This window comes from Bos indicus, chromosome 5, assembly GCF_029378745.1.
Source record: "Bos indicus isolate NIAB-ARS_2022 breed Sahiwal x Tharparkar chromosome 5, NIAB-ARS_B.indTharparkar_mat_pri_1.0, whole genome shotgun sequence".
Lineage (NCBI taxonomy): Eukaryota > Metazoa > Chordata > Mammalia > Artiodactyla > Bovidae > Bos > Bos indicus.
In genome coordinates, this window is record NC_091764.1 from 111,051,107 (window position 1) to 111,071,058 (window position 19,952).

General features: G+C 49.5%; 1 protein-coding gene, 1 non-coding gene and 1 pseudogene across 3 annotated transcripts; all 3 read left to right on the forward strand.

Moving 5' to 3' along the window:
• The first annotated feature begins 7,445 nt into the window (after positions 1 to 7,445).
• Positions 7,446 to 11,669, forward strand: LOC139183248 (DNA dC->dU-editing enzyme APOBEC-3A-like). 2 transcript variants are annotated; one of them, XM_070790434.1, is made up of 5 exons: positions 7,446 to 7,632; positions 7,963 to 8,107; positions 9,187 to 9,475; positions 10,449 to 10,564; positions 11,086 to 11,669. In XM_070790434.1, exons 2-5 carry the CDS (start codon positions 7,970 to 7,972, stop codon positions 11,098 to 11,100), a joined length of 558 nt encoding a protein of 185 aa, XP_070646535.1. In that variant the 5' UTR covers positions 7,446 to 7,632; positions 7,963 to 7,969; the 3' UTR covers positions 11,101 to 11,669. The 2 variants fall into 2 exon arrangements, with proteins under 2 accessions (XP_070646535.1, XP_070646534.1); XM_070790433.1 differs by having other exon boundaries at positions 7,617 to 7,743.
• Positions 9,757 to 9,863, forward strand: LOC139183327 (U6 spliceosomal RNA). The gene has a single exon (XR_011566927.1). It is a non-coding gene; the product is annotated as a U6 spliceosomal RNA (small nuclear RNA).
• A 4,231-nt stretch (positions 11,670 to 15,900) lies between the features above and the next one.
• Positions 15,901 to 16,440, forward strand: LOC139183249 (cytochrome c oxidase subunit 4 isoform 1, mitochondrial pseudogene; annotated as a pseudogene).
• The last annotated feature ends 3,512 nt before the right edge of the window (positions 16,441 to 19,952 follow it).

Consider the following 19,952-nt stretch of genomic DNA (forward strand, 5'->3'; position numbering starts at 1 on the left):
CGCCCGCCTACCTGCCCCAGCTTCTTTTCTCATTAAAAAAAAAAACAAAAAACAAACCCCAAGAGCTATCACGGTGATTCTGTTTGAATTTGTTTTGCATTCCTGTCTATCAGTTTATCTGGGATATTACATTTGAGTTTTTTAGTAAAACTTTTTCCTTGTTAAAAATGTAGGCTTTGTGAATTTTTTTCGTTTTTTAAAAAGTGGCCTATAACTTCCAGTTAAGTGCAAAATCTTACATTTATAGGCAGTGTAACCACCAACAAGACTGAAGTGGGGCTGTTCCCAAAATCCCAAATGGGGGATCCCTCGAATCCCCTCCCAGCTGAGCTCTGTCCAGAGGGAACCCATATTAGGGCTATCTATGATCATAGATTGACTTTCCCTGGTTTTGAGCTTCATATAGATGGCATCAGTATGAACGCCTTTATATGTGACATCTTTCATTTCATATTAAATTTGGGGGCTCATCTGATGCTCCCTAAAGGCTGGTGCTGCTGTGAGAAGTGAGGAGACCACCTTCCACAACCTGTGCCCCCTCAGGCAACTGTCCATCCACCCATGAGGACAACAGCCACCAGCTCCACCTGCCTCTCTCCCACATCAGCCACGGATCCCCGCTGCCCTTCAGTTTGGCCGATTCTCATATGAAGAGGTTTCCACCTCCCTGTTCTGGCAAAGGCCCTACCTGGATGCGACCAGGCTGACCACGGACCAATGAGGTCTGGGACAGTGTGGTCATAGGGGCAGCAGGGACCAGCCAGGCAGGCAGTGAGGGGACAAGCCAAAGGACAGGGCCTGTATCCTGGAGGACAAGCTTCATGAAAACCCATCGCTGAGCCTCCTGCAGCAGCCAGCACGGGCCATGGCCCGGCCCAAGCTCCCCGGGGCCCACTGGATTGTGGGGCCTGGGGGATGCACGGTGGGGAGGAGAGAAGCTGGTCCTATAGGCAGGCAGCCGCCTTCATCCTTGGGGAGGAGAGGAGAAAGGAGAACCATGGGCTGAGCTCTCCTTAGGAGTGCCCCCATGCAAGGCCAGCAGGTGGGACATGGAGGTTTCCACCCCTCCGCCAATCCACAGAGGAAAGGAGAAAGGCCCCCAGAGGGACTGGGCTTGGCCAGGATGGCACAGGGACAGCTGGATGTGAGACATATATCTGCCTTAGAGGCCCAGCCAACTATGCTCTTCCTGCCCCTTCCAGGCCTGAGGAATGTGGGGACTGTGTATTCCAGCCCCTAGCTGGCCCTGTTCGTCCCCGAGGGGCTGTCCCTTTGTCCCATTGACTCCCCATCCGGCTCCTCTCAGACACCCCCGTCCTGGCCCAGCGCTCCCTCCCAGGGAGCTGGTTGCCCCCCAAATTCCAGCCTGGCCACCTGCACTGAGAACCATGCTGCTCACCCACATCCTCGGGGTGGACACTCAGTACAGTGTCGCCCTCCTTCTTGGGGGGGTGCTGCTCCTCCAGGAGGGTGCCCTCCACCCCCGCCCCCACCCCCGGGCTGAGGCCTCTCCCACCCTCTACCCTCTAGACCTGGTCCCCTGGAGAACAGATGTGGTCCTCCGGGTGGTGGCTCAGCCCCCATTTTTGTGGTGGGTGGTTTCTGAGTGAGAACAGACCTGGTGAGTGGGGTGTCCTGAGCAGCACCCACACTTCCCGGGTCACAGTCTGCACCCTGAGCAGACCCTGTGCACCCAGCGCCTCCAGTCCTTCTGAGTAGGAGATGGCATCTCTGTGAGGACCTGGGTTGCGGAGACCAGGCTGGGTCCCTGAGAACTGCTTATTAAGAACAGCTTCTGGGACCAGGACCTGGGAGGATGGGACCCTAGGAACGGGGACCCTAGGGAGATGCAGACAGGTCTGCCTGGGACCTGCGTTCTCACAGCCCAGGGCGGGGACCCTTCTCCTAGCGTAAGCCCACCTATTCTCCATCTGTGTGGCCCTCTTTGCCCAGAAGGACTACACCTTGTAGATTGTTTTGGTCACTTGCTTCGAGGAATGGAGGAGGGCTGCTGGCAAGAGCCTAGCAATTGAAACCGAAGGAGATACAGTGACAAAGTTCTCCCACCAAACACGCATGAGATGTGTCACAATCCTCTGATTTGGCTCAGAGCTGAGATAGTCTGGGTGTGTCTGGGGAACCCCAGGATGTTTTTTTGGTCAATTCCTTGAGTAAGGGATTACGGGTGCTATGTGTCTGAGCCAGGCGTGGCTGTGTCTCTTTGCCCTGGCAAACTCTATGCAAGACCTGTTTTTCTTTTTTCTTTCCTTTTTTGTCATTGTGTGGTTTCTGGTGTTCCAGGACATTGTGGGGAGGGGGGGTGGGCCACAAGATGTTACCCCCAGGGATCACGGCCTTGAGATGGGGGAAGGTGTCCAGGTTTGAGGCAGCTCAGAGGAAAGGCTGTCAGCTGAGACAGGGTGCATGCCAGGGTCCCGATCTCCTTTCTGCGCTGGCACATTCTCCCTCCTCAGGACCCTCCCTCTTGGCCCCCCACCAGTGTGTCTTCCGGGCCCCCCTGTGACTCTGCCACGTACCAGCAGCTCACCCTCGGCACCGAGCAAACACTTGACAAATGGTCTGTATTATTGACCTTATTCACTTTGCCAGTATTCACCTGCTCCAGAGAGACACAGGAGATCAGGGAGAGAGAAGCCTGTGGATCCATCCAGCATACCCGGCTTCCTTTGCTTCTCAGAGGAGTCCGACCACACACACTCCATGTAGGCACCCCCCACGCCCACCTGAGTCCTCTGAGGAAAGCACCCAGAGGCTGTTTCTTTTCCTCAGGCTCAGACAACCTGATGCTGTTCTAGAGAACTGTGGCTGGCCCCCGTCACTGGGCTCTGGATCTGGGAGGGTGAGCACCCACTCCAATATTCTTGCCACAAGAACCCCATAAAGAGTATGATAAGGCAAAAAGATATGACACTGAAAGATGAACCCCCAGATCGGAAGGTGTCCAGTATGCTACTGGGGAAGAGTGAAAGGCAATTACTAATAGCTCCAGAAAGAATGAAGTGACTGGGCCCAAGTGGAAACAGCAGTCAGTTGTGGATGTGTCTGGTGATGAAAGTAAAATCTGACACCATAAAGAACAATATTGCATAGGAACCTGGAATGTTAGGTCCATGAATCAAGGTAAATTTGACGTGGTCAAGCAGGAGATGGCAAGAATGAACATTGACATTTTAGGAATCAGTGAACTAAAGTGGACGGGAATGGGCAAATTTAATTCAGATGATCATTATATCGACTACTGTGGGCAAGAATTCCTTAGAAGCAATGGAGTAGTCCTCATAGTCAACAGAAGAGTCCAAAAGGCAGTACTTGGGTGCAGTCTCAGAAATGACAGAACAATCTCGGTTCATTTCCTACATAAACCATTCAACATCACAGTAATCCAAACCTTTGCCCCAAGCTCTGATGCCAAAGAAACTGGAGTTGACTTGAAGCTTCTGACCTTGAAGACCTGCAAGACCTTCTAGATCTAACAACAAAACAAGACGACCTTTCAATCATAGGGAATTGGAATGCAAAAGTAGGAAGTCAGGAGATACCTGGAGGAATAGGCAATTTGGCCTTGGAGTACAAAATGAAGCAGGGCAGAGGCTAACAAGAGTTCTGTCAAGAGATTAGTCACAGCAAACACCCCTTTCCAGCAACACAAGAGATGACTCTACACATGGACATCACCAGATGGTCAATACTGAAATCAAATTGACTATATTTTTACAGTTGAAGATGGAGAAGTTCTATATGGTCAGCAGAAACAAGACCTGGAGCTGACTATGACTCAGATCATGAACTCCTTATTGCAAAATTCAGACTTAAAGAAAATAGGGAAAACCACTAGACTGTTCTGGTGTAACCTAAATCAAATCTCTTACGATTATATAGTGGAGGTAACAAATAGATTCAAGGGATTAGATCCAGTAGAGTGCCTGAAGAACTATGGATGGAGGTTTGTAACACTTAACAAGAGGCAATGACCAAAACTGTCTCAAAGAAATAGAAATGCAAGAAGGCAAAGTGGTTGTCTGAGGAGGCTTTACAAATAGCTAAGGAAAGAAGAGAAGCAAAAACCAAGGGAGAAAGAGAAAGATATACCCAACTGACTGCATAGTTCCAGAGAATAGTAAGGAAAGATTAGAAGGCCTTCTTCAATGAACAATGCTAAGAAGTAGAGGAAAACAATAGAATGGGAAAGACTAGAGATCTATTTAAGAAAATTAGAGATATCAAGGGAACATTTCATGCAAAGATGGGCACAATAAAGGACAGAAATGGCAAGGACCTAACGGAGGCAGAAGAGATTAAGAAGGGGTGGCAAAGGCGGGGTTCAGGGTGGAGGACACGTGTACACCCATGGCTGATTAGTGTCGATGTATGGCGAAAGCCACTACAAAATCATAATCAGCCTCCGATTAAAATAAATTAATTAATTAAAAAAAAAAGAAAAGGTGGTAAGAATTCACAGAAGAACTACACAAAAAAGGTCTTAATGGCCAGAATAACCATCATGGTGTGGTCATAACTAGAGCCAGATATCCTGGAGTGTGAAGTTAAGTGGTCCTTAGGAAGTATTACTACAAACAAAGCTAAAGGAAGTGAATGAATTCCGGCTGAATTATTTAGAATCCTAAAAAGATGATGCTGTTAAAGTTCTGCACTCAATATGACAGCAAATTTGGAAAACAAAGCAGTGGCCACAGGACTGGAAAAGGTGTTTTCATTACAATCCCAGAGAAGGGTAGTGCCAAAGAATGTTCAAACTCTGGACAATAGCGCTCATTTCACATGCTAATAAAGTTATGTTCAAAATCCTTCAAACTAGGCTTCAACAGTATGTGAACCAAGAACTTCCAGATGTTCAAGCTGGTTTTAGAAAAGGCAGAGGAACCAGAGATCAAATTGCCAACATTTTGTTGGATCATGGAGAAAGCAAGGGAATTCCAGAAAAATATCTGCTTCCAACTTCACTGACTGTGCTAAAGACTCTATGTGGATCACAACAAACTGTGGAAAATTCTTAAAGAGATGGAAATACCAGACCACCTTACTCGTATCCTGAGAAACCTGTATGTGGGTCAAGAAACAACAGTTAGAACCGGACATGGAACAACATACTGGTTCAAAACTGGGAAAAGAGTACTTCAAGGCTGTATATTGCCATCCTCCTTATTTAACTCATATGCAGAGTATATCATGTGAAATGCCAGGCTATGCAAATGACACCACCCTAATGGCAGAAGGTAAAGAGGAACTGAAGAGCTTCCTGTTGAAAGTGAAAGAAGAGAGTAAAAAAAGTGGCTTAACACTCAACATACAGAAAACTAAAATCATGGCAACTGGTCCCATAACTTCATGGAAAATAAAAGGGGAAACAGTGACAGATTTTATTCTTGGGGGGTGGGGGGCTCCAAAATCACTGTGGATGGTGACTGCCACCATGAAATAAAAAGATGCTTGCTTCTTGGAAGAAAAGCTATGACAAACCTAGACAGTGTATTAAAAAGTGGAGACCACACTTTACCAACAAAGGTACATATAGTTAAAGCTATGGTTTTTCCAGGAGTCATGTATGGTTGTGAGAGTTGGACCATAAAGAAGGTTGAGCGCTGAAGAATTGATGCTTTCAAATTGTGGCGCTGGAGAAGGCTCTTGAGAGTCCCTTGGACAACAAGGAGATCAAACCAGTCAATCCTAAAGGAAATCAACTACTCTGACTATTCATTGGAAGGACTGATGCTGAAGCTGAAGCTCCAGTACTTTGGCCATCTAATGCCAAGAGCCTCCTCATTGGAAAAGACCCTGATGCTGGGAAAGAGTGAAGGTGGGAGGAGAAGGGGATGGCAGAGGATTAGATGGTTGGATAGCATCACTGACTCAATGGACATGAGTCTGAGCAAACTCCAGGAGATGGTGAAGGACAGGAGAACTGGTTGCTGCAGTCCACGGGGGTCACAAAGAGTCAGATGCAACTGAGCGACTGAACAGCAACAACATTCATTTTGAGACCCCACTTGTCCTTCTCCCTCATCATCACACCAGTGGTGTCGGGCGCTAGTTTGGGCCCGGATGTTCATCACTAGGTTCTACTAAGACCTTTACCAAACCAGCATCTCCCTGACCTCAGGGAGATGGTGAGGTGGTGCACTGGTCCCAGGGCTCCTGCTGCCCCGAGGGCCTTGGACTCCAGGGAGAGCATGTGGGAGGGTGCTGGGGGGTGCAGGGGGAGAAGAGAGGGGTGAGGCCCACCCAGATCTGAGTTGATAGCTTCTCATCCTCTTATCCCTTCTCTCTGTGACTCGGGTGACTCAAGACTTAAAACATTGGCGAGAAGGTCAAACACTGCCACCTCTGATATCCCTCCAACCTTCCCCAAACACGGATTCTCTCAGCTGCCTGTGCTGTGTGCTGGTCAGTCACTGGCACATGGACCCCTCTCCCCCTGCCCCCCAGATGTGGAAACAAGCTAGGTTGGCTTGTCTGCATTGGAGAGGGGCAGCCGGGCCTCAGCAGGGAACAGAAGGTCCAGGGGTGCCTGGCCAGGCTGGGGTATGGAGGGTGAGGAAGGAGACGGTGTTGGAGAACATTCTAGAAGAAGAGACCTCAGAGCTACTGGATGAGGAGCTACACTGGCCAGGACACCTCCCCTGGGGATGCAGGAGCCAGGTGCCTTCCCTGCGATGGACCCCTGCCTTGGTCTCCCCATAAGATGTTCCCGCCCAGCCTTGAGGGGCAACTGATGCTGGGCTGAGCTCAGAGACATCCTAGCATTCTGGGTGCTGGAGCCACCTGGGAAGGGTTGGGGCAGATTTGGGGGCTCAGTCTTCTGAGGGTCCTCCAGGGCACAGGGGCTTAGCAACAGGAGCCCCAGACTCCTCAGGTCGCCATCTGCCCCCAGCACCAGGTTTCAGGCACCGGAGACTCTCCCTCAGAAACTCTGGGGGAGAAGGTGGGGGAACAAGGAGCACTTAGTGGGTTGAGCGATGGGAGGAGACACTGGGGATGCGAGAGCGGGGCTTGGTTTGAGTCACAGCATCTTCCGTCCCTGGAAGGCAAGAGATTCTTGGGGACCGAGCCTGGTCTCTGCAACCCAGGTCCTCGTACAGATGCCATCTCCTACTCAGAAGTGTCCCCTCGCTGCCTGCCTGATTGGCCGCTGCTTCCCAGATGACCTCCCAGACACCCTCCCAGACCGCACTGGTCCGTGGTCAGTCCTGGTGGCATCCAGGTAAGGCCTTTATCAGAACAGGGAAATGGAAACTGAAGCTGTCCACGAGGGTGTGACATTTGGGTGGGGAAGTTCATGGGTGGCATGAGTGGCCCAATTTCAGGAAGAGGTGAGGCCCAACTCTGCTGACACAACGGCTTCCAGGCGCTCTGATGATATATAAGGCCTGCCGCTTGAGCAGCTTCAAGGAGGAGGACACAGGCTGTGACTGAGCATACCATCAGAGGACTCAGAGCCAGGCCTGCCGCTTGAACAACTTCAAGGAGGAGGCCACAGGCTGTGACTGAGCATACCATCAGAGGACTCGGAGCCAGGCCTGCCGCTTGAACAACTTCAAGGAGGAGGCCACAGGCTGACTGAGCATACCATCAGAGGACTCGGAGCCAGGGACGGTAAAGAAGTTGATTCATGGGGCCTGGCAGAGCGGGGCTGGATACCACACGACAGGGGACCCAGGACGGGGGCAGAGTGGCATGGAGAGGCCGTGTCCAGTCAGACTCCAGGTAGAGGACTGGGTCATCATCGAGGCTCTGAGAACCCTGCATTGCTCCTGCGGGGAGACCCTGACTTCCCTGGGAGCCCCCAGTAGGGGTCAGAGAAGGAGGTCTAGTGGCTCAGCAGAGATGTGCGGTGCAGGAGGAAGGGGTGTGGCAGAGAGGGGAGCCCTGGGCGGTCCCAGAAGGAGCCCCATGTCTCCTGGCCTCTCCCACCTCTGTCCTCAGACACCTGATGGACGAATATACCTTCACTGAGAACTTCAACAATCAAGGACGGCCTTCCAAGACCTACCTGTGCTACGAGGTGGAGAGGCTGGACGGAAACGCTACGATCCCTCTGGACGAGTACAAGGGCTTTGTGCGCAACAAGGTGACCGACCAGCCTGCCTGCAGCAGGCGGGCCCTCCCCATGGGGGGACGCTCAGGGTAGAAGGTTGTCAGTTGCACACCGGGTGGCCCACAAGCTCTCTCACAAGGTCCCTGTAGCTGCTGCTGCTGCTCTGCCTGGAATCAGGTGGGGACCCTCTCTATGTGATTTACAGCTTTGAGCCACATGTCAGAAGCCAGTCACAGCCACCCAGGGCCTGGTACCTCCAGTCCAGTGTCATCCCGGAGTTTCATGACTTGGTTACTCCTCCGCCTCTGGGGAGGGGTTGGGACGGAGGGTGACGCATGGGGACAAGGGCCCGGGTTCTTCCCTTGACTCTGCCCAGGGCAGGCTCTTGCCAGAGAGCCCGATCCTCTCGCAATCACCACGGGCTTGGGAGGCCGGGCAAGACATCAGCCCACTGCTTGAGAGATTCTGGCAAGGGTACTGATCCCCACAACGCCGCCGCTGCCAGCTGTATTTAGTCCAGGGATGCTCTGGGCTCAGCACAGGGTGATGCCCAGAGTAGAAGCTTGTATAAGTTTTGGCACACCCCTGGGTTAGTGGGGTAGGGTCGTGGAGGAGCTGGAGAGCAGAGTGAATCGCTCCAGGGAGGAAATGCCCACTTCCATGGCAGGAGGCCAGTGTTGGAGCTCCCCTGGCCTCCTTTCTCCCCGCACAGCTGGAATAGGAGAAGCGCCTGAAGTCCCTATCACGGGCACAAGGTAAGAGGGACTCCAGCAAACTCAGAAATCGAGATGAGTCATACTTCAACTCAATAGTTTAAAAGTCAAAATTAACGCAATTCTGTGATGCAAGAAACAGCAACATCTGCCTGAAGACTGACCAGTTTCAGAGCTGTGCAGAGCCATAGGGATACTGTGTCTCTCAAGGGGCTTGGCATTCCTTTGGATCGTGTAAATCCTGCATTGAAATAGCGTTTCACTGGGTGCTGAGGCTTGCCCCCACTGTAACTTCGTGCTGGGGGCCAGCGCCTCACCTGCCTTCCTTCCGTGGTCTTTCCCTCCGCGCTAGCCCCTACACAGCAAAGGACAGGACGCTTGTCTTCCTCTTCTCTGTAGGGTTTGGATCAACCGGAGGAACCCTGCCATGCAGAGCTCTACTTCCTGGGAAAGATCCGTTCTTGGAATCTGGACCGGAATCAGCACTACAGGCTCACCTGTTTCATCTCCTGGAGCCCCTGTTATGATTGTGCCCAGAAACTGACTACATTCTTGAAGGAGAACCGCCACATAAGCCTGCACATCCTTGCCTCCCGCATCTATACCCGCAACCATTTTGGGTGCCATCAGAGTGGCCTGTGCGAACTGCAAGCGGCTGGGGCCCGAATCACCATCATGACCTTTGAGGGTCGGCAGGGGTCTCCTGGGGGTGGGGCAGTGGCAGGGAGAGGCCTGTGGGAAGTTGCTAGAAAGAGCTGGGCAGGGTGGGAATCCGTGGCGCAGAGGCCTTTGTGTGCTGCCTGAGAAGGGAGGCTAGGCTCTGGAAAGAGCCTATGGAAAGAGAGAGTTCAGAGGGGCAGAGGTGGTTCAGGAGGGGAGGGTGGGGGGGGTGAATATGAATGGACTAGGGAGCTTCCAGAAAGAAGGAGAACGGGCTGGCTCAGATTCCAGGAGCAAGAAAGAATCTGAGGGCTTGCTTCGGCTGCACATATGCTGACACTGGAACAATACAGAGAAGAGGAGCATGGCCCCCGGGCCAGGAGGACGCACAGACCCGTGAAGCGTTCCATATTCTCCTCAGCTGAGAAAAGGAACGTGCTGACGAAGTTCTAGAACCTATTATACAGAGTGAAGCCAGTCAGAAAGAGAAAGACAAATATCATATATTAACGCATATACATGGAATCTAGAAAGATGGAACTGATGAACCTGTTTGCACGGCAGCAAAGGAGACGCAGACAGAAAGGACAGAATTTTGGACACAGAGGAGGAAGGAGAGGGTGGGATGGTTTGAGAGAGTAGCAGTGAAACATGTACATTACCATATGGAAAATAGAAAGCCGCTGGAAGCTTGCTGTGTGACACTAGGGACCAAAGCCAGGACTCCGTGACAACCGAGGAGGGTGGGATTGGAGAGGGAGATGGGAGGAAAGGTCAAGAGGGAGGGGACATGTGTATACCTATGGCTGATTCATGTTGATGTATGGCAGAAACCATCACAGCATTGTAAAGCAATTACCCTTCAATTAAAATAAAAATAAAAACATTTTTTAAGAAGAAAGAATTTGAGGGGTAAGCTAAGTCCCTGAAAGGAAAGAGACAGCAGGCAGACGGGGAAAGCCAGGCTGGAGCTCACCTTTCTCTCCCTGGTCCCCTTTCAGACTTTAAGCACTGCTGGGAAACCTTCGTGGACCACAAGGGAAAACCCTTTCAGCCCTGGGAGGGGCTAAATGTAAAGAGTCAGGCGCTCTGTGCGGAACTGCAGGCCATTCTCAAGGTGAGGGTTCCTCCCGGGTGCTTCCCTGGACCTCCTCCTTCCTCTCCTCTTCTCTCCCTGGGCCTTTATGTTTGGGCCGCAGGAAGCCTTCGTTGCAGCATGCAGGGGCTTCTCTCTAGTTTCCCTGCACAGGCTTCTCTTGCTGCAGAGCAAGGGCTCCAGGGCGGGCTGCGTACTTCTCTGGGCTTAACTGCCCTGAGGCTTGTGGGATCTTCATTCCCAGACCAGGGGTGGGACCCATGACCCCTGCCTTGGAAGGCAGTTTCTTAAGCCACCAGGGGAGTCCCTGCCTGGGCTTTCCCCTCTTTTTAGAGCCTCCTCTGGCGTGATCTGTTCCCTCCTGCGACACTGGCTCCATTCCTTCTTTCCTTTTTCTTTCCTTTCCCGAGGGGTCCCTCTACTTCCTCTACTTCCTCACATGCTTGTGTCCCTCCTTCCTTTCCCATCTTTGTGACACTCCCCAGACCTCCTCTCTGTTTTTGTTTCATCTTCCAACTGTCTCATTCCCTGCTTTGTCCTAGACTCAGCAAAACTGAAGGATGGACGCCAGCCTCTCTAAAGAAGGCAGGAGACCTCTATTCAACAGCAGAACAAAACACTTTCTTTCAAGAAGTGTAAACATGACATTTGCTACTGTCTCCAGACTGATTCAAACAGACCAGCAAAAAACAAATGGCTCAAAAGAAATAGATTTTTTTAAAATAAAAATCTGAGTAGATTTACTTTTCATTCAAACCTATGTTGTGTTTCAAATCTACGTCAGTAGGATTCTAATCAATACTATCAGAATAGTTTCCGATTTTTAGATAAATGAATATTTTAATAGATTTTAAATGCAAAGCAATAAAATGAAATATTAAGAATCTCTCACTCAGTTTTATTAAAAATTATTAAAATTCAGATTTATTAAATGGGCGATCTCTCCCCCCTTTTTAAATAGTAACATCATCATCTGTTGAAGAATAACTATGTCAGTATCGTCCTAAGTACTTGACGTTTAACTGCCCAACAGCCCTCAGTCAGTCCTGTTATTCTCCAGTGAGCTCCTCACCTGTAATAACTTTTAATTTTTTAATAAATTAAAAACTTTATTAATAATTGCAAAGATGCGAATGCCTTTTTCTTTTGTAGTGGATCTGATTCGTGGTGGAGTGGAGGTATAATGGTCATACTAATTCCTGCTGGTATGAGTTAAAATCAGCTAACGCTTGTAGGAGGGAAGCCTAGGATTCAAAAATCTGCAGCCCTCGACAAACTATCACACTGGTAGCATTACTGTTTTTGAAATGACAGACCATGGGATAAGAGAAGAGAAAGAACAAGTCTCAATACTGAAAGAGAGCTTTCAAATCTGCAGCTAGATAACTCCAGGGATTACTGCAGTCCCCACACCACTGTTACTTCTACTGCCCTGGAGAGGAAGCCAGAGGGAGGGGCTGTCGTGCACAGATGATGAACTGGCCCTTGCACAGTACATGGACCCAAGCAGAACCGGTCTCAGGCACTAGATTTCTCTCCTGCCGCTGACTCTGTGGGGACTGAATTGAGCTGAGTCAGCCTTGCACAAGGCGTCCAGACAGCAAAGTCTCCCCAGGTCTCTCCTCTCAGACTTCTGCTCAGTGTCACGGGCCCCAAATGTGTCACAACCTCACACAAAGTGGTCCAAACTGCATCACAACCTCACACACACATGTGACTCTAAGAAGCTGGGAGCAGAGCCATTCAGTGTGAGACCTGAAGTGATAGAAAATGAGGGACAGATGATGATGGTGGTTGAGAAGGGAGGAAGGGACTAAATCAGGGAGGGCTGGTGCGTCTGAGGGAAGGAAGGACAGGTAGAGGAAGGTAACCTGGGAGGGAGAGGGGAGGGGAGAGGTGAGCAGAGGAGCAGGGCTGAGACCCAACAATGGGAAGACGAGGGGCCTGAGGAAAGGATGCTGGGGTGAAGGAGGGTGGACAGGCTCAGAGCCGTCTGGAAAAGCTGAAAGTAGGGCTCATTTCATAAAACAAACCATGTGGGGTGGGTAGGTTTGTCCAGGCCTGGCTTGGCTGCTCAGTGATGCTGGCCCACTATTGCTGTCCCCTCAGCTCAGCTCTCAGTGTCTCCTCAGGGTCTCGAATGGCTGCCTAACTCCAGACCTCACACCTCATTCCAGAGGGGGAGAAAGAAGATAGGACAAAGCCCGGAACTTCAGAGCCCACACGTTCTTCTAATGGACACTAGCAGCGTCTTACAGCGAGAGGGGCCGGTGGGGAAACCCTGTTGGTGTTGCACTTGACCCAGTTTGGGCTGCAGAGGGAGCAAGATTGGCTCTTGAGTTCCTCACCTGTGATACATGGAGGATAACAGTGACTGACTGAGGGCCGTTGGGCAGTTAAATGTCAAGTACTTAGGACAATGTTGACATAGTTAATCCTCAACAGATGATGACGTTACTATTTAAAAAAGGGGGAAAGATCACCCATTTAATAAATCACTCAATCTACAACAAACCATCAGCCCTCCAGTTCACTCTGGATCACCCTGCGTGCAGCCAGGTGCCAGGGGAGACGTGGGCCACAAGCAGCATCTGGGGCCTTGGCAGCAGGGTCATTACGGCCCAGACCCAGGCCAGGCCTGTTCCCCTCCTCTCAGTGTTGCTGATGGGGCCTCACCTCCTACCTCCTGGGGACTCCTTCTCTGACCCCTGGGGGCTCCTCCTGCACTGCTGACCCTGGGCCTGGCCTCTTCCCATGGGTCCCAACCGTGTTCTGTGCTGATGGCCTTATTTCTGTGTCCCCTCCCTCTCCTGCTGCAGGCATGTCAGGGAGTTTGCAAGTCCCCAGAGATGATGGACTCATGCCCACGGGAGGGAAGATGGACCAAGAGGGGGCCCCTTTCACTTGTCTTCAACACCCACCTTTGGTTTTAAACTCACCATGTCTCCCAGTTTTGACCAAGCCCTTTTCACACCCAAGCTCATCCTGGCTTTACCAAATCTCAGGGAATTACTGCTTAGCACCACTTGGCTATGAAGCAAAGTCCTCTTTCCCTCTTCCCAAGGTCTCACAGGTAGGTAAAGGCCACATTCACACCTGGGTCCCTGCCAATCCCCAGCCAACCCTGAGAGACCTTCCTAAGGATACTCACAGGGAGGCTGAAGAAGGCTGCAAGCAAAGCCGGGGTTTCCAGGGCCAGAGTCTGGAGTTGACCTGGTCAGACCTGAGAGCGCACGTGGGAGGCTTCAGAGCACAGGGGAGGGACTGAGACAGGACCCGATCCCTGGGGAGACCTGGGGAGAAAGCGAAGGAGGGGCAGGGCTGAGGCCTGGAGGAGGCCCGGAGTGAGGGGACAGGACCATTTGTCACCTAGGGAGCTGGAAGGGTGGTCTCTTCATCACCCTGGAGCCCCGTGAAGGTGCAAGGCTCTGTGTTGTGTCCGAGGGTCCAGACAGAGCACTGTATCAGGGGACTGCTGGTGGCTGACCGCACACCGGTTTACTTTGAATTTCAGATGAACGATAAATAATTTGGAATTTACTTAACCAAAAATGTATTCACATTTCACTGGGGTCCTATATTTTTGTTTGCTAAATCTGGCTGCTCTTTTTATTTTTGGCTGTGCTGGGTCTTCATTGCCATGAGGGCTTTTTCTCTAGTTGCAGCAAGTGGGGGCTACTCTCTGGTTGCGGCGTGCGGACTTCTCATCACAGTGGCTTTTCTTATTGAGGAGCACAGGCTCTGGGGTGCTTGGGTTTTAGTAGTTGCAGCTCACGGGCTCAGTAGTCGTGGCTTCCAGGCTCCAGAGCACAGGTTCAGTAGTTGCGGTGCCTGGGCTTAGTGGCTCTGCATCTGAGGGATCTTCCGGGTCTAGAGATCGGTCTTGAATCTCCTTCATTGGCGGTCGGATTCTTTACCACTGAGCCCCCAGGGAAGCCCTGGCTGCTCTTTTCATGCAGGAGACATTTACAGAAACTCCCATTCTGTTTCTCAGCCCCGCTTGGGCTGAGTGGGTCCTGTACCCTCGCTGGGTGTCCTTTGGCTCCAAACTTCCTTCCCATGAGCTCCCTGGAGCACCCCACCCTTCCCCCACGATGGTTGCTGACAGGCTCCAAACAAGATGCCAGTTAACAAGGGCATCCTCCTGCCTGGTTGTGGAATGTCAAAAGGGGGCAGTCCTTTGAACGTGACACTAAGAGACTTTCCTTTGAGATGCACAAGCGTCATTGCACAAGCAACACTGCAACACTGCGGGAGGAAGGATAACTGCTCATTCAGCAACAAATATTCGCATACCTTTTTTTTTAATGTTACTACTGGAGTATAATCGCTTTATAAAGTTGTGCTAATTTCTGCTGTGTGACAAAGTGAATCAGATGTATGTATGCATATATCCCTTTCCTCTTGAGCCTCCCTCTCACCCACCCACCCCATCCCACCCATCTAGGTTATCACAGCTCACAGCACTGAGCTCCCTGTGCCACACAGCACTTTTCCACCAGCTATCTGTCGCACACACAGACGTCATACATGTCAATGTTACTCTCCCAGTTCACCCACTCCTTCTTCCCCACCGTGTCCACATGTCATTCTCTGCGTCTGTGTCTCTATTCCTATCCTGCAAAGAGGTCCATTTGTATCCTTTTTCTAGATTCTGTATATATTTGTTAATATATTTGTTTTTCTCTTTCTGACTTACTTCACTCTGTATAACAGATTCTAGGTCCACTCACATCACTGTAGATGGTACAATTTCATTCCTTTTTCTGGCTGAGTAATATTCCGCTGTACACTGCAGGAAGTGGTGGGTGTTTAAACAGCAGAATATTTGCTCTGAAGTGTAAAATGAAAATCTGGAGCCTCAGGGCGGGTGGCCTAGCAGGGAGAAACGTGGGAGCCGAGGGGGATATTCATGGTTGGCAGAATGAAAAAGGGAGTTAAAGCTGAAGGTGGGGATGAGTTGAGGGTCTGAGAACAGTGATATCACTTCCAAGGCAGAGAAGAATGATGGGAAGATGGAGCCGTGTATATTCTCCCCAATCAGAACTGATGTCAAAAGATGATGGATCAAGACCCAGAAGCACAAGCACATCATGTAACCATAAGGAAATGATGGAAGTTAGAGAGGTGGCTGAAAGCCGTGGTGTCTGGCAGGCCTGGAGTCGACAAGAATGATGACACAGCTTTGCTCTGGGTTTGCTGTTTCCTCGTCATTTTGATTTTGTCATGGTGTGTGTCCTTACATGAATATCTTCTAATTTCATTCACAGCGGGGACAAAACCTGTAGAAAATGCTTTGTAATAAATTTAATAAGAAATGAATCAGAGAGGGCAGTTGCGGTGGGCACGGTGGGCAGCGGCTGGTCGGTGGTGGCAGAATGTTGGTGACCAAAGTATTTAGCCTGATTGGCAGGCGTGCGGTTTCCACCTCGGTGTGTGTTCGGGCCCATGGAAGTGTTGTAAAGAGTGAAGATTATGCTCTCCCGAGTTATGTGGACCGGCGTGACTACCCCTTGCCCGACGTGGCCCACGTCAAGAACCTGTCTGCCAGCCAGAAGGCCTTGAAGCAGAAGGAGAAGGCTTCCTGGAGCAGCCTCTCCATCGATGAGAAAGTTGAACTGCACGACCTTAAGTTCAAGGAGAGCTTCGCTGAGATGAGCAGGTGCCAGACAGTGGTGGGCGCGGCCACGTTCTTCATCGGCTTCACCGCGCTCCTCACCTGGGAGAAGCGCTGTGTGTACGGCCCCATCCCGCACACCTTTGAAGAGGAGTGGGTGGCCAAGCAGACCAGGAGGATGCTCGACGTGAAGGTGGCCCCCATCCAGGGCTTCTCAGCCAAGCGGGACTACGACAAGAACAAGTGGAAGACGTAAGGACCCGCGGTTCCCGAGTCTGCACCTCATCTGTCCAGTCACGTCCATGCAGCTCTGCATGTTCACTGGAAGCGCTGTGTTGCAGCACCAGTACTAATAAGTGTGCAGTTTACATGAAAAAAAAAAAAGAAAGAAATGAATAAGACTAAAGTAATATGCACATTTAATAGAAGTCCACAGAAAAACACAATATTGCTTTTGCCGCTTTTTGGACTAGAAAATCTACTACTTAGGTAAAAATAGTAAAAGAAAGAAGTTAGATTTAGAAAGCATGTGATGGAGGGTGAAACAGCCAAAAATCTCATGGGCCTCATGGGCCCGAAAGCCCATCAGGGGTCCAACCACGAGACCACTGGGAAGGGAGCTTGAACTTGGGCATCACCCTGTGACAGGGAGATGTCCCTCCCCATGCTCTGGGTGAAACAGGCGATCAGAAAGCCCCAAGGAACCATGGCTGAAATAATCTAGCTCCTGGTCTTTCTCCTGGTCTGCAAGAGGCTCAGGTTAAGAATTTGCATGTCTTGGGGCTTTCCTGGTGGCTCAGTGGTAAAGAAGCCACCTGGCAATGCAGGGGACATACGTTCCACCCCTGATCTGGGAAGATTCCTTGTGCTGCAGGACAACGAAGCGTGTCTGCCACAACTACTGAAGCCCAAACGCCCTAGAGCCCTTGCTCCACAGCAAGAGAAGCCACCATAATGAGAAGCCTGTGCACCACAGCTAGAGAGTAGCCCCTGCTCACTGCAACTGGAGAAGTGAACTGCAACTTCATGCACAATAATGAAGAGCCAGCGCAGCCATAAAGAAAGAAATAAACAAATAAATCTTTGAAAAAATAGACACTGTTATTTAAAAAAATTAGTGTGTCTGTAAAGTTCATCTTGGGTTGTTGGTGCAAAGGAAGGTGAATTCCAAGCTGGATGTGAATCCCATCCCAACCTCATTAACGCCAAGCCTTTGCATGGATACTGATGGGAAATTTGTACTGAACCTGATGGCCAATTGGGAACTGCCAGTTCTTGGAGGGTACTTAGCTCTCATTCATTTGTAGCTAAAATGTTTTTCTTCTGTATTATTAGACGTCCAGCATGCTCTCCCTACACTATCTGGACAGTCAGCTGTTTGACTGGCACTAGGCACACTTCATATCATTTGAAGAATATATTTTTGTGATCCCTTTCAAATTACTGATGACATTCTTCACAGAACTAGAACAAATGTATATGGAATCACAAAAGACCCAGAATTGCCAAAGGAATCCAGAAGAAAAAGAACAAAGCTAGAGGCATAACTCTCCCAGACTTCAGATAAGACTACAAAGCTACAGGAATCAGAATAGCATGGTGCTGGCACAAAAACAGACATATAGAGCTATGGAACAGAATAGAGAGCCAGAAATGAACCCACACACCTATGGTCAATTAATCTTTGACAAAGGAGGCAAGAATAAACAATGGAGAAAAAGTCTCTTCAGCAAGTGGTGTTGGGAAAGCTGGACAGTGGCATGTAAATCATTGAAGTTAGAACACTCACACTCCACACACACAAAAATTTTAAATGGCTTAAAAACTTAAACATAAGACATGAAACAGAAATTCCGGAAAAGAGCATAAGCAAGACATTCTCTGACATAAATCATACCAATGTTTTCTGAAGTTAGTCTCCCAAGACAATAGAAGTTTCTGCTTTTGCCAAAATAAGCAAATGGGACCTCATCAAACTTATAAACTTTTGCACAGGAAAGAAAATAATAAACAAAATAAAAAGACAACCTACAGACTGTGAGAAAATATTTGCAAATGAGGGGACCAACGAAGGCTTAATTTCCAAAACATACAAACAGCTGATACAACTCAGTAACAACAACCACAAAGCCCCAAACAACCCAATAAAAAAGGGGCAGAAGACGTAAATAGACATTTCTCCAAAGAAGACACACCGATGGCCAAAAGGAACATGAAAAGATGCTCAGCATCGCTAAGTATCAGAGAAACACAAATCAAACTGCAATAGGGTATCATTTCACACCAGTCAGAATGGCCATTGTCAAAGAAATAGAAACAATGAATACTGGAGAGAGTGTGGAGAAAAGGGCGCCCTCCTACGCTGTTGGTGGGAATGTAAATTGGCACAGCTACTGTGGAGGTTCCTTAAAAAGCGATACGATCCAGCTATATGATCCACCGTACGATCCAGCAATTCCACTCCTGGGCATATATCTGGATAAAACTCTAACTCAGGTTAGATACATGCACCCCAGTGTTCATAGCAGCACTATTTACAATAGCCAAGGCATGGAAAAGACCTAAATGGACAGAAAGAAGGATAATGCACACACACACAATGGAATACGACTCAGCCATAGAAAGAAATGAAATGATAGCACTTGCAGCAACAGGGATGCACCTGCTGCTAAGTCGCTTCAGTCGTGTCCAACTCTGTGCAACCCCATAGACGGCAGCCCATCAGGCTCCCCCGTCCCTGGGATTCTCCAGGCAAGAACTGGAGCGGGTTGCCATTTCCTTCTCCAATTCGTGAAAGTGAAAAGTGAAAGGGAAGTCGCTCAGTTGTGTCCGACTCTTTGCGACCCCATGGACTGCAGCCTACCAGGCTCCTCCGTCCATGGGATTTTCCAGGCAAGAGTACTGGAGTAGGGTGCCATTGCCTTCTCCGGGAAGCACCTATAGATGATCATACCAAGTGAAGTAAGTCAGACGAGAAAGACAAACAGCATGCCAGATCATCTATATGTGGAATATAAAATAAGATACAAATGAACTAATTTTCAAAATAGAAACACTCACTGACACAGAAAAGAAACATGGTTACCGAGGGGGCAAGGGGGAGGGAGGAATAAATAAAGAGTTTGGGATTAGCAGATCCAAACTCCGGCATCTAAAATAGATCCACAACAAGATCTTACTGTATAGCACAGAGAACTATATTTAAAAAAAAGAATATACTTTTTAAAATTGTAGTATAATACACATATAAAATTTACTCAAGAATACACTTTCATTTCTCATCTCTGAATAATGCCACTTGAATGTCTCATTTGTTCAAATTAGATGGCTCTCTGCTATTTTTTACTTTGATATGTAACTTTTCAAATGTGCCCTTATATTTGTGAGTCCAGAACTTCTAGATGGGGGTCCCAGACCCCCAGCAGTTGTGCCTCCACCTTGGTCAACAGGGCTCCATGTGCAGGAAACAGGTGTGACTCACACATATATTCAGATGTTACTGGGTCTATGTATGAACACACCAGGCTGTTGTGGGATTTTTAATTGTCATTTTCATCAAAACCATTAGATATAATCTCATTTATATTATTAAAACTAAATTTCAAATTAAAGAAAAAAGAGAAGAACGGTGTCAGAGTAGCGATACCGGAGAGCTGTCACCCAGGTCCTCGGGTTTTCATTCTCCTGCTATATAATGGCCCAGTTCAGCTAGGCACCTGCAGTCCCCTTGGGATGGACCCTGCGGTCACCCTCGACTCTCGTCTCCTCCTCCATGTTCTGCCTTTGGTTTTC

Coding starts and splice junctions, on each gene's coding strand:
- LOC139183248 (XM_070790433.1), top strand. CDS start 7,649: ATGGGGCCTGGCAGAGCGGGGCTGGATACCACACGACAGGGGACCCAG. Junction 7,744..7,962: donor CGTGTCCAGTCAGACTCCAG/GTAGAGGACTGG, acceptor CTCTGTCCTCAG/ACACCTGATGGACGAATATA. Junction 8,108..9,186: donor AGGGCTTTGTGCGCAACAAG/GTGACCGACCAG, acceptor TCTTCTCTGTAG/GGTTTGGATCAACCGGAGGA.